Here is a 13,459-nt window from a genome sequence, read left to right as displayed (position 1 = left end):
TGTATATGGATGAATTCAATGAATCAATAGTATGAAAATGGCCGACATATAGTGTTTAAAGTTAATAAGCAAAAAGCATTACTAGCTCTGCCTTTTAAAATCCACACATGATAAACAATTATTTTAACAAGATGTTTATCTTTCAATACACTCTTAATGAAAAGTGATTCTGTTTCATTGTAAATAGAACGCACATTTACAGGCAAATAAAAAAAACATGAGGGCCATGATGGCCCTGAATCGCTCACCTGACATACCAAATACAATCCCAACCCAGATTTCATCAAGATAAACATTCTGACCAAATTTCATAAAGATTGGATGAAAACAGTGACCTCTATTGTCTACACAAGGTTTTTCTAACATTTGACCTATTGACCTAGTTTTTAACCCCAGGTGACCCAAATACAATCCCAACCCAGATTTCACCAAGATAAACATTCTGATCAAATTTGATAAAGATTGGATGAAAACTGTGACCTCTATTGCCTACACAAGTTTTTTTTCTATTATTTGAACTAGTGACCTAGTTTTTAACCCCAGATGACTCAAATACAATCCCAACCCAGATTTCTTCAAGACAAACATTCTGACCAAATTTCATGAAGATTGGATGAACACTCTGACCTCTATTGTCTACACAAGGTTTTCTATTATTTGACCGAGTGACCTAGTTTTGACCCAAGATGACCCACATACAATCCCAACCCAGAATTCTTCAAGATAAACATTCTGACCAAATTTCATAAAGATTGGATGAAAACTGAGACCTCTATTGTCTATACAAGGTTTTTCGATTATTTGACCTAGTGACCTAGTTTTTGACCTAGTGACCTAGTTTTTGACCCTAGATGACCCAAATACAATCCCAACCCAGTTTTCATCAAGATAAAGATTCTAACCAAATTTCATAAAGATTGGATGAAAACTGTGACCTCTACTGTCTACACAAACATATTGTTGATGGTTTTTCTATTATTTGACCTAGTGACCTAGCTTTTGACCTCAGATGACCCAAATACAATCCAAACCCAGATTTCATAAAGATAAACAATCTGACCAAATTTCATAAAGATTGGATGAAAAATGTGACCTCTATTGTCTACACAAGGTTTTTCTATTATTTGACCTAGTGACCTAGTTTTTGACCCCAGATGACCCAAATACAATTCCAACCCAGATTTCATCAAGATAAAGATTCTGACCAAATTTCATAAAGATTGGATGAAAAATGTGACCTCTATTGTCTATACAAGGTTTTTCTATTATTTGACCTAGTTTTTGACCTAGTGACCTAGATTTTGACCCCAGATGACCCAAATACAATCCCAACCCAGATTCCATCAAAATAAACATTCTGACCAAATTTCATAAAGATTGGATGAAAACTGTGATCTCTATTGTCTACACAAGGTTTTTCTATTATTTGACCTAGTTTTTGACCTAGTGACCTAGTTTTTTACCTTAGATGACCCACTACAATCCCAACTCAGATTTGATCAAGATAAACATTCTAACTAAATTTGATAAAAATTGGATGAAAACTGCGACCTCTATAGTCTACAGAAGGTTTTTCAATTATTTGACCTAGTTTTTGACCTAGTAACCTAGTTTGTGACCCCAGATGACCCAAGTACGATCCCAACCCAGATTTCATCAAGATAAACGTTCTGACCAAATTTCATAAAGATTGGATGTAAACTGTGACCTCTACTGTCTACACAAGCAAATTGTTGACGGACGCACGCACGCACATACGGACGCCGGACATCACACCGTCACATAAGCTCACCATGTCACTTCGTGACAGGTGAGCTAAAAAGCTTTAAAATGCAAATTCTTTGCATTTCAAGTTGACATCACAGTATATTCCACAAAATATATGGGCTGTGCTCTGTGAAAAGGGAGTTTAATGCAAGTGGGTAAAGTGTTCAAGATTAGCCTGTGAAGTCCGCAAAGGCTTATCACGGACGACACTTTCCATGTTTATGGTATTTTTAATTTACAGAAAGTCCCTTGTTAGCAAAAATCAAGTTTAGGCGTAAAGTGTCGTCCTTGATTGGCCTGTGCAGACTGCACAGGCTAATCTGGGACGACACTTTATGCACATGCATTAAACTCCCTTTTTCACAGAGCACAGCTCATATTCTTTAAGCTGCATACCAAAGAATCCCGCTAGTTCGCCGTCCGGTGTGGTTGGTGTGGTGAGGTCGGGGTTGCTGGAGCTGCGCTGATAGTTCTGGGAACTGAGAGGCAGGGTGGAGGGCCGGCCCATTGTGGAGTAACCACTGCCTATGTTAAGTTGGGCTGCTAGGAAAAGGAAATAGGATTTATTTAAAAATGTTTTATTCAAAACAATACAAATTGTTATACATGTAATTTCATACAATATTTATAACATGTACATGTTCGAATGGGATTGGAACATAATTACAAGGTCTTATAGTTTTTCTCCCTATGTATAAATACAGTTACTTATTGTTAGACAAACAAGACAATGATTATCTTTAATCTATTGTGCAATACAATAACTTTAGTCTTTTACTCAGTACATTAATTATCTCTCAATACAGGGCTCGAAATTAACACTCGCACACTCGCAAAATGCGAGTGAAAAATACCGATTGCGAGTTAAGTTTTCAGCCACTAGTAATTTTTTGCGAGTAGAGAAATAGTGAAAAAAAAACAGTATTATTGCTAAATGCGTTCGACGTCCTGAACGCTAAACCATAGGTCATAGAACGTCCTAATACCCGTATGCGGAAACGCGCACCTTGTATATAGACTGGTATACTTATAGTACAGATACGAGGATGGTATTGGTACAAAGAACGTTAAACAGTCGACTAATTCACACGTGTTCATTGAACTTGAACATACATGGCGTCGAAGCGAAAAATAACATGTAGTTTCTTTTTGCCCACAGATGGAAATAACAATACGATAGATAAAGCAAAGTTAACTGTTGAATAAAAAAAACGATATTAAATTTTGTGTCCAGCAAAATTTGCGAGAATGTTTTTGATTTTGCGAGTCGGTATTAAAGCTGCTCGCAATGTTTTGCAAGTAGAAAAAAAAAATAAATTCGAGCCCTGTCAATATATATTGAGAAATACTATTCTTTCCTTTAATTTATCCATTATCTTGGCCATCATCATTCTGTTCAAATTTCAACTAAGATTAACACTACCAGCATAATAAAAGGATTTTGTAAATTTTAAATTGTGGCTTATTATTGATCTTCTTCATAAAAATCCCTTTTATAAAATTGATAGAAATATTTGAACATAGGAATAAAACATTGTACATGGCAAAATCTGTTGAACACCCTCATCAAAGAGCAATACAAAAATGATGTACAATCCTTTGATTCTTGAAAAACAATTAGCCTGAGGAAGCTCTAATAATTGACAGTTTCAACACAGAGAATGTTTTATTGGTTTTAATTCTGATAAAAAATAATGATATATGAGCCTTATACAATAATTCCCAAATTAGCAGGTGTAGTCCACACAGAAAAATCAGGAATGACACTCTGCTCGCAACTCAAGAGAGTCTCTTCTTTAAACAAGAGCTGTGTTTGTGAAACACAATGCCCCCTACTGTGCTTTAAAGTCACACAGCAGCTATTTAAGAAACAAGGTTATATTTTGAATGTAAAGGTCATATTGACCTTGACCATGTGACCTCAAACCATGTTTGATTGTAGATCTCAATGAGATGCATGCACATGTGAAGTTTAAAGAACATAGACCCAATAGTTTTCATTTTATGGGCAAGGTTAAAGCTTTGGGACAGACACACACATACAATGACAGACAGACAGGCCAAAAACAATATACCCCCTGATCATTCGATCTGGGGGCATACAAAAATCAAGTCAAGGCAGAAAGTGTCATCCCTGATTAGCCTGGGCATATTGCGCAGGCTTAAATGTATCTGAGACGACAATTTGCACACATGCATTTAGTCCCTATCTTCCAAGAGCGTGTCTCAATTATGTCTGGCTACTGAGAATCCCTACAATTTTACAATCTTAACATTTAGGTCATGTAACTGCTATTCATTCAGATAAAAAATCATTACTCACGATTGCCAGGGCCAGGATGGGGAAGGGTACAGCAGTATTGGATGTAGGCGGCAAGCACAGAGTTGCGGCCGTTGGAGTCGTTTCTGTCCTCTAGCATCCCCTGGACCTTCTGGACGATCTGGGCCATGGCGTCAAATGCAGACTGACCTGTGTTCACTGGAAGAGCAAAATACCCCTGCGATCAGCCCATCAGATGATGAGCTATGTTTCCAGCAATAGCAAAATACAGCACTGTAAGCCTGGGTCTGCACAGGCTTATCAGGGACAACGCTACGCTTTAATGGAATTTTTCGTTTAAAGGAGGTCTCTTCTAAACAACAAGAGCACTGCATAACGGATGCCAGGCTTGGCTAGGGGTGCAGCTCTGAATTATTTATTTTTAAAGGTCACAGTGACCTTGACCTTTGACCTAGTGACCCAAAAATGGGCGTGGTGTGTAGAACTCATCAAGGTGCATCTACATATGAAGTTTCAAAGTTGTAGGTGGAAGCAATTTTATTTTACAGCCAATGTTCAAAACCATAACAAAATGTTAAGGTTTTAGCACGACGCAGACGTAGGACGACACGACGAGCTGGCTATGACAATACCTCGGGTTTTCTCCAAAAACGCAGAGCTAAAAATCTAGCGTGGGCAGAAAATGTTGTCCAAGATTAGCCTGTGTGGACTGCATAGGCTAATCTGGAATTACACCTGACCCACTTGCAATAAGCCCAAGAACAAGGCTCATTTGATGATAAGCTCACTATGTTCGCTGCTATCCCAAGGTAGAGTGGACTCACACTTTTGCTGAGTTCTACTTTTTGGGCAATTAATTTTCCATTTTTTGACCAAATTTATGAGAACTACAAATATTCAACTTTTTGTTCAAATAAATATTTCAACAAGAGATGTGTTTGTCAGAAACCTAATGCACTGCTTTTTTTGTTGACCTTTGACCTTGAAGGATGACCTTGACTTTTCACCACTCAAAATGTGCAGCTCCATGAAATACACATGCATGCCAAATATCAAGTTGCTATGTTCAATATTTCAAAAGTTATTGCAAAACTTTACTATAATAAAGTTTTAAATTTTCGACCTTTGACCTTGAAGGATGACCTTGACCTTTCACCACTCAAAATGTGCAGCTCTATGAGATACACATGCATGCCAAATATAAAGTTGCTATGTTCAATATTTCAAAAGTTATTGCAAAACTTTAATATTTTAAAGTTTTTAATTTTTGACCTTTGACCTTGAAGGATGACCTTGACCTTTCACCACTCAAACTGTGTAGCTCCATGAGATACACATGCATGCCAATATCAAGTTGCTATGTTCAATATTTTAAAAGTTATTGCAAAACTTTACTGTAACCTTAAAGTTTTGGGACAGAATGACAGACAGACAGGCCAAAAACAATATACCCCCGATCTATTGATCCGGGGGCATAAAAATTACAAACAGCAACAAATTTACCAAACAATTTAAGTGATTGCCAAAATACAGTTAAATTAACGCTCAGCTATCCATGTTCACTGGCATTGCAGTAATAGTCTGGCAGATTTTTTTATAGGAAAATCAAGCCCTCATCATCCAAGTAAAAATTATAAAGGCCCAGTCATGGGTAATATTATTTAATTAATAACTTGACTGTATTATATTTCATGCAATAATTTACACAAAATAAAACAACCAGAAAAACCACAGACCATATGCACATAGCAAACATTAAATGGCTTTTGAGTACCAGCCTCATCTCTCAGTTATTACCCAGTGCTTTTTTCTTTCAGAATTTAACAAATTTGAGAAGTTTGTGACTTAAATATTTTTTTAATTTTGAGAGGTTAACAACTGAAATTTTCACATTTTTTAAAGTTTGTGATTTTTTTTTTTACAATTTTCAAAAGTGTTTCTCAATCTTGAAAAGCGTGAAACTCATTTATCACAAGAGGACGGCCAAATGCCAAATTAAAAGACACAAAGCCTTTATACCTATCTGTCCCTTGATGGTGGGCGGACGGATCATGAGCAGTATGAGCTTGTCAATGATGAGAGAGAGAAACTGGACGAGGTTCTCTCCCCTGGCGTGGATCAGCTGGCTAAGACTGTAGTGGAGATCATTCTCCAACTGGGCCTCGTTCTTCATCGCCGGCAGCTTCTGCTCCTGGGCAAGTCTGCACAGTGACAGGAACTTGTCTATCTTCTCATCCTAGTGGAATGAAACATGTGCTCATATAAAATATATGAGTTCTGAGAAAACTGGGCATAATGCAGGTGTGTAAAGTGTCATCCCAGATTAGCCTGTGCAATCAGCACAGGCTAATCAGGGACAACACTTTCCGCGTTTATGACATTTTACTTTTAAATGAAGTCTCTTCTTAGCAAAAATCAAATTTAGGCGGAAAGTGTCACCCTGATTAGCCTGTGCACAGGCTAATCTGGGATGACACTTTACGCACATGCATTATGCCCAGTTTTTCTCAGAACGCGACACATTTAGTCCACTTTTCCCAGAACAAGGCTCATTTTAAAAATTCATGATTGTACATTGTGTTTTAGTGATACACAGGATAGTCAATTAACCTGTTCGCACTTAACCTTGGTTACCTGACTTATTATTACGTAATGAACAACTTTTGACCATAATTTTTAATGGCCCTACTTGAAACAGAGGTAGGGAGACAATTGCCACAGAATTCATTTGAAGAAAAATTAAAAAAAGGGAAAGAACATGTTACACACAGAGCACAAAGCAATAGAAATCTGTCTATTATAGTCATAATGTAGTGGCAAAAGTGGTTCAAAAATCAAGAATATGATCTAAAGAAACATGTTTAACAGTCTGCACAGTAATAGGAACTGGTCTAAACTCTCTACCCTGTGTATGTGAGAACAATGTTTAAGATGTGATCTTTGTTAAACGTACACCCCGTAACTACTGACTAAATTTTCAAAAATAGTTATAATTAAGATCCCTTTTGACCTTGATTTTGACCGTTCAACCTAAAAATCATTTTCTTTTTTCTTAAAAGTCACCATCGTACTTAGTTGAATGATTGTTTGTCAAAGCATTCCCTTAATATCATGCGGAAAAGAAATGTCTTCAGGACTGAAATCTTTGAATGGAATAACAAACAGGTGCTTGCATTATACTTCTTTGAAGGGGGGGGGGGGGGGCATAAAAGTTATGTATATGATCTTATAAACATTATCAAATGTAAAATATTTCATGCTCACTTAGCCCAACTTAAAGGGGTTCATATAAAAACAAGCTTAAACTTTTGTTAAAGAAACCCTAAATAAATGTTTGCCAAAATTTAGCATAAGTGAATACAATTTATTACAATAAATATGGCCGATCCAAAATAAGCATTTCAATATTTATATTTTATATTTGAGCTGTAGCTATGTGAAAAGGGGGCATGTGCAAAAAGTGTTGTCCCAGATTAGCTTGTGCAGTCTGCACAGGCTAATCAGAACTACACTTTCCGCTTTTATGATTTTTCCTATTTAAATAATGTCTCTTCTTAGCAAAAATCCAGTTCAGACGGAAAGTGGCATCCCTGATTAGCCTGTGCAGACTGCACAGGCTAATCTGGGACAACACTTTATGTACATGGATTAAACCCCTTTTCACAGAGCATTTCTCATGTTTGTTTTTTTATTTAAGCAACCAAATGACTACCTAAGAGACATTAGATGCACTCACATACCTGAGTATGCACGGTAGAGACGGCTTGTATCTGCACATTGAACACTCCCTTGTGGTTATCAACCCACTTCATTCCCGGCAGTGTATGAATCTACAACATACAGTTTATTCAGGCAATAAACAGGCAGTGAATGAATCTACAACATACAGTATATTCAGTCAATAAACAGGCAGTGAATGAATCTACAACATACAGTACATTCAGTCAATAAACAGGCAGTGAATGAATCTACAACATACAGTAAATTCAGTCAATAAGCAGGCAGTGAATGAATCTACAAAATAAAGTACATTTATCCAAATACATTCAGATCATGAATATAGCAAATGACTCAGTGCACAAAAAATCAGCAATAACATTGTTTCACCTCCTACAATCTTTATTCAAAACACATAAAATGTGGTAACTGGAAATCTTTATGCTAAACCATTTGCCCCTAAAGCTAGCAAATAAAATTTGGGCGAGAATCTATAAAGAATTTATATTTGAACAAGTAGCAAATTCTTAAGTTGACTACATAACATGATAATTTGGGCAAGAGCTCTATTACATTGATGTGAACACTGAACTGGTATATGATTCAGGATTTAATGTTAGAAATAATAGAAACTGGACACTAAATGATGTCATATAGCAAAATCCAATTGTCTATTTGCAGACAACTTAAAGTGTGTTTCTTATATATTTTCTAACTTTATAATTTATTCAATAAGCATGGATCATGATAATTGGTATATTAACTAGATACGTTCAGATGATTTATATACATTTAAATTTTATGTATTTCAATCCCATCCCTAAACTTTGTTAGAGACTTATCATTTATTCTCATTTCTTTAGGAAATTCTCTGTTTTCAAAATAAGGCAACAAATGGCTACCAAACTTAGATTACTTCTAATATTCTTTTAGCTTAGTAAATCCTTTGAACAAAATACAAAATGGCACAAATAAAACAAACCATTCTTAAACTTTAGTGTAAGAATAAACAAAATTCTTTAAAATGAAATATTAAGAGTAGCTTTAATTTTGAGTCAAACATGGAATGAACAACCCCTATCTACATCATTCTTTATGTAGAATATTTCTTCACCAGCATTATCATGTTAGCATGCATATATTCAGAGGCTGCACATGGTTTTCTTGATTCTAAGTCTACTCTTCAATCTCAAATGGTTCAGTAAATACAGGTCAAGAAATGTGACATGATCTTACATCTGGAAACAACACGCAGTAGTTAGGTGGTAGTTTCTCCACAGACACTGGCAAGAAGAAGTCCCCGACATAGAGGCGTCCATCCTTCATCAACGGCAGCCACTGTATCAGAAATGAGGTGATACAAATAAGCCTTACTCTCGGAAAACTCAGCTTAGTGCATGTGCGTAGTGTCGTCCCAGGTTAGCCTGTGCAGTACCCACAGGCTAATATAGGATGACACTTTCCGCTTCAAACGAAATTTCACATTTAAAGTAAGTCACTTCTTTAGATGGAGTCTTGTCCCTGATTAGATTGTGCAGTACCCACAGGCTAATATAGGATGACACTTTTCACTTCAAAGGAAATTGTACATTTAAAGTAAGTCAGTTCTTTAGACGGAAAGTCTTTTCCCTGATTAGATTGTGCAGGGTGCAGAGTCGAATAAAGGGACGACACTCTTCACACATGCATTTAGCCACGTTTTCCCCAAACAAGGCTCAATTTTTATCTTTAAAGTGACCTAAATGCAATTTGAGATCTTTTTAATCTTAATTTTATATGTGACAAATTGTCAATCACTTGCAACAACATATAATAGAACTTTAACTTTTTTGTAAAATACACTTCACATTAATAATGCTTAAGCACAGTTTTAATTCAAAACCGAACTTTCTGTGAAAAATGAAGAAAAGTGTAATTTTGCTTTGACAATGTCTCGCAGGTATAAAAAACATACAACTTTTATGTTAATCCTAGGGATCCATCTTTAATGAGAGCATCTTACAGTGTATCCTACATGTGTTTCCACAGGTATTTGGTTCCCCTTTTTTGATCTTATAAAAGATATACTGGTATGTGCAATTTAAAAGGAGACCATCATAAATGAAGGTTCCCTACAGTGCATCATGCATGTGTTTCTAGGTGTATTGGTTCCCTGTTCTTGGTCTGATAAAAGATTACTAGTATTATTAATGTAAAAAGGGAAACTTCTTATGTGGTTCCTCTTTGTCAGTCTGATAAAAGAGATATGTGTAATGTTTAAAACAGGGAACCATAGTAAATTATAACATCCTACAGTGTATCCCACAGGTGTTTCTACAGGGGTCGGTTCCCCTTTCTTGGCCTGACACGAGATGTGGTAAAAGGTGAACAACAGGTGATGGTACTCTGTGAGATGAGCTGGGAGCCGGATCTTCACTTCCTCATAGAAATCTGGAGACCTAACAATACAAAGTGAGTACTAGGTGTACAGTAAGCAATAAAAAAAAAATTCCGGCTGATTTTATTTAATTAAGGGCTGTTTGTAAAACATGCATGCCCCCCATGTGGGCTGTCAGTTGTAGTGGCAGCCATTGTGTGATTAGCTTTTTTGTCACTGTGACCTTTACCTTTGACCTAGTGACCTCAAAATAAATAGGGGTCATCTGCCAGTCATGATCAATGTACCTATGAAGTTTCATGACCCTAAGCATAAGCATACTTGAGTTATCATCCGGAAACCATTTTACTTTTTCGAGTCACTGTGACCTTGACTTTTGACCTAGTGACCTGAAAATCAATAGGGGTCATCTGCCAGTCATGATCAATGTACCTATGAAGTTTCATGATCCTAGGCGTAAGCATTCATGAGTTATCATCCGGAAACCATTTTACTGTTTCAAGTCACTGTGACCTTGACCTTTTACCTAGTGACCTGAAAATCAATAGGGGTCATGTGCCAGTCATGATCAATGTACCTATGAAGTTTCATGATCCTAGGTGTAAGTATTGGTGAGTTATCATCTGGAAACCATTTTACTATTTCGAGTCAATGTGACCTTGACCTTTGACCTAGTGACCCGAAAATCAATAGGGGTCATCTGCCAGTCATGATCAATGTACCTATAAAGTTTCATGAACCTAGGCGTAAGCATTCTCGAGTTATCATCCGGAAACCATCTAGTGGGGACGGAGACCCCCAACACCAGTACATAATATAATCTGCAAATGTGGTCCTAAACTGCATCCAAGAAAGAGTCACTGTGACCTTGACCTTTGACCTAGTGACCTCAAAATCAATAGGGGTCTACTGCTAGTCATGATCAATGTACCTATGAAGTTTCATGATCCTAGGCGTAAGCTTTCTTGAGTTATCATCCGGACACCATCTGTTGGACGGACAGTCGGACATACGGACGGACTGACATGTGCAAAACAGTATACCCCCTCTTCTTCGAAGGGGGGCATAAAATTGTAAACTTTCTTAAACTTCTCTTAAGCATATTGTGGTATGAAAAAAAGGACTTTTTTGGCTAATATGTAAGCAATTATTTGGTTATATTTCAAAAAGCAAAAATTATATTTTCCCCCAATCCGGCCCTGAAATTACAAAATGATGGTTTTAACGTCAAATGTTTAGAAATGGAGCCGTTAAGTGCAGAAAAAAAGAATTCTGAAGAAGAACTATTAATTTTACTGATATGTATATGAATTAAAATTGTCTGTTTTATATATATTTTATGGATAATTATGATAATGTCATAATCAACCATCGTTACCAATAATGCACTTTCCGAATTTAAAGTTTACAAGGGACAAAATTTTCACAAAACCAGGTTTTCAAGTATAAAAAACAAGAGATGTGTTTATCAGAAACACAATGCCCCCTATTGCGCCGCTTTGAAATAAAATTTCAATATAACATTTGGCATGTTTAGATATTATCTCCCTTTTATAGCTTATTAATTCCCTTGGATTGCATTTTTTTTACTTTTGACCTTCAAGGACGACCATGACCTTAAAATTTGTTTTTGATTATATCCTTTAATTTTTTTTTACTTCCCTTGTGAAAATGATCTGCACCTGTCAAATGATATAAAATAGAAATGATCTCCCCTTAAAGCTTGTTACTTCCCTTGGATATTGTTTTTTGACCTTTGACCTTGAAGATTGACATTGACCTTGCACCACTCAAATTGTGCAGCTCCTTGAGATACACATGCATGCCAAATATCAAGTTGCTATATTCAATATTGCAAAAATTATTACCAATGTTTAAGTTTTCGGTTGGACGGACAGTTCAAATGCTATATGCCACCCTATTGGGGGCATTAAAAGTCAGATAAAGGGAGACAATTCAAACTGAACTGATTGTTTATTTAAAAAACAACAACTTTGTTTCAAAATAAATCTATTTTTAGTCTTGGCAACCTTGACCTTGGAGATATTGGCGTAATTCTTTTGTGCGACACACCGTCCAATGATGGTGAACAAATGTGCCAAATGATTTTAAAATCTCACAATTAATGACATAGTTATGCCTGGACAAGCTTGTTTCGCCCGCCCGCCCACCGACATTCGCCAATCTAATAACCAGATTTTTCCTTGAAAACCTGGTTAATATTCGCTTAAATTCCCTATAAGAAGGGTATAGGTAATATTCCAACAAGAGCACTGCCTTGCGGGTGCAGACCGCTCATCTATTTTCTTTTCAAAGGTGAAGGGACTCTCATTTTCAATCACAAAGGAGGGAGGGGTGGAGTGAAGAGGGGTGTAAAGTGTGGGGGCGTGGACATTTATTACATTATCTTTCAAAAATGCGGGAAAAAAATGAAAAAAAAAAAATCCGAGGGGGGGTTGGTGGGTGGGGGGGGGGGGGGGATTCTTGGGTGCAATGGTTGGACGGTATTTCAAACATAAAATAATAAAAATAAATATTTGTGTTTTTTAACCATTTCAAAAAAAAAAAAAAATTGGGGGGGGGGGGGGGTGGGGTGGGGTGGGGGGAGGGTATAGTATAGTGTGAGGGTGTGGTGGTCATTTGTGAGATGATCTTAAAAAAAAAAGAAGAAAAAAAATAGGGGGGGGGGATTAGGGGGGGGGGGAAGATTCTGGGGGGGGGGGGGGGGGGGTATAGTATAGTGTGAGGGTGTGGTGGTCATTTGTGAGATAATCTTAAAAAAAAAAAATTAGGGGGGGATTCGGGGGTTGGGTGGGGTGGGGGGGGTATAGTATAGTGTGAGGGTGTGGTGGTCATTTGTGAGATGATCTTAAAAAAAAAAAATAGGGGGGGGACTCGGGGGGGGGGGGGAGATTCGGGGGGGGGGGGGGGGGGGTATAGTATAGTGTGAGGGTGTGGTGGTCATTTGTGAGATGATCTTAAAAAAAAAAAAAATTAGGGGGGGGGATTTGGGGATTGGGTGGGGTGGGGGGGGGTGTATAGTATAGTGTGAGGGTGTGGTGGTCATTTGTGAGATGATCTTAAAAAAAAAAAAAAATTAGGGGGGGGGATTTGGGGATTGGGTGGGGTGGGGGGGGGGTGGTATAGTATAGTGTGAGGGTGTGGTGGTCATTTGTGCGATGATCTTAAAAAAAAAAAGGGCCATAATTCCGTAAAAATGACAACCAGAGTTATGCAACTTGTCCTTTTACTGTACCCTTGTGATAGTTTGCGAGTGTTCCAAGTATGAAAGCAATATCTATGATAGATTAGGGGTA

At 37.1% G+C, this 13,459-nt stretch overlaps 1 protein-coding gene across 2 annotated transcripts in view; it reads right to left on the bottom strand.

Moving 5' to 3' along the window:
* The window catches only part of LOC127874196 (dedicator of cytokinesis protein 7-like), a 126,937-nt gene that overhangs the window by 59,952 nt on the left and 53,526 nt on the right, over positions 1–13,459 (bottom strand). For both annotated transcript variants that reach the window (XM_052418404.1, XM_052418405.1), the window contains exons 16-21: positions 10,059–10,203; positions 9,002–9,103; positions 7,789–7,878; positions 6,068–6,284; positions 4,091–4,246; positions 2,164–2,310 (exon numbers count right to left, since the gene is read on the bottom strand). In XM_052418404.1, the coding sequence (XP_052274364.1) occupies positions 2,164–2,310; positions 4,091–4,246; positions 6,068–6,284; positions 7,789–7,878; positions 9,002–9,103; positions 10,059–10,203 (857 nt within the window). The remainder of the gene's footprint in view (positions 1–2,163; positions 2,311–4,090; positions 4,247–6,067; positions 6,285–7,788; positions 7,879–9,001; positions 9,104–10,058; positions 10,204–13,459) is intronic.

This window comes from Dreissena polymorpha, chromosome 3 (genome assembly GCF_020536995.1).
Source record: "Dreissena polymorpha isolate Duluth1 chromosome 3, UMN_Dpol_1.0, whole genome shotgun sequence".
NCBI lineage: Eukaryota > Metazoa > Mollusca > Bivalvia > Myida > Dreissenidae > Dreissena > Dreissena polymorpha.
This window is presented reverse-complemented; position numbering and strand designations above follow the sequence as displayed.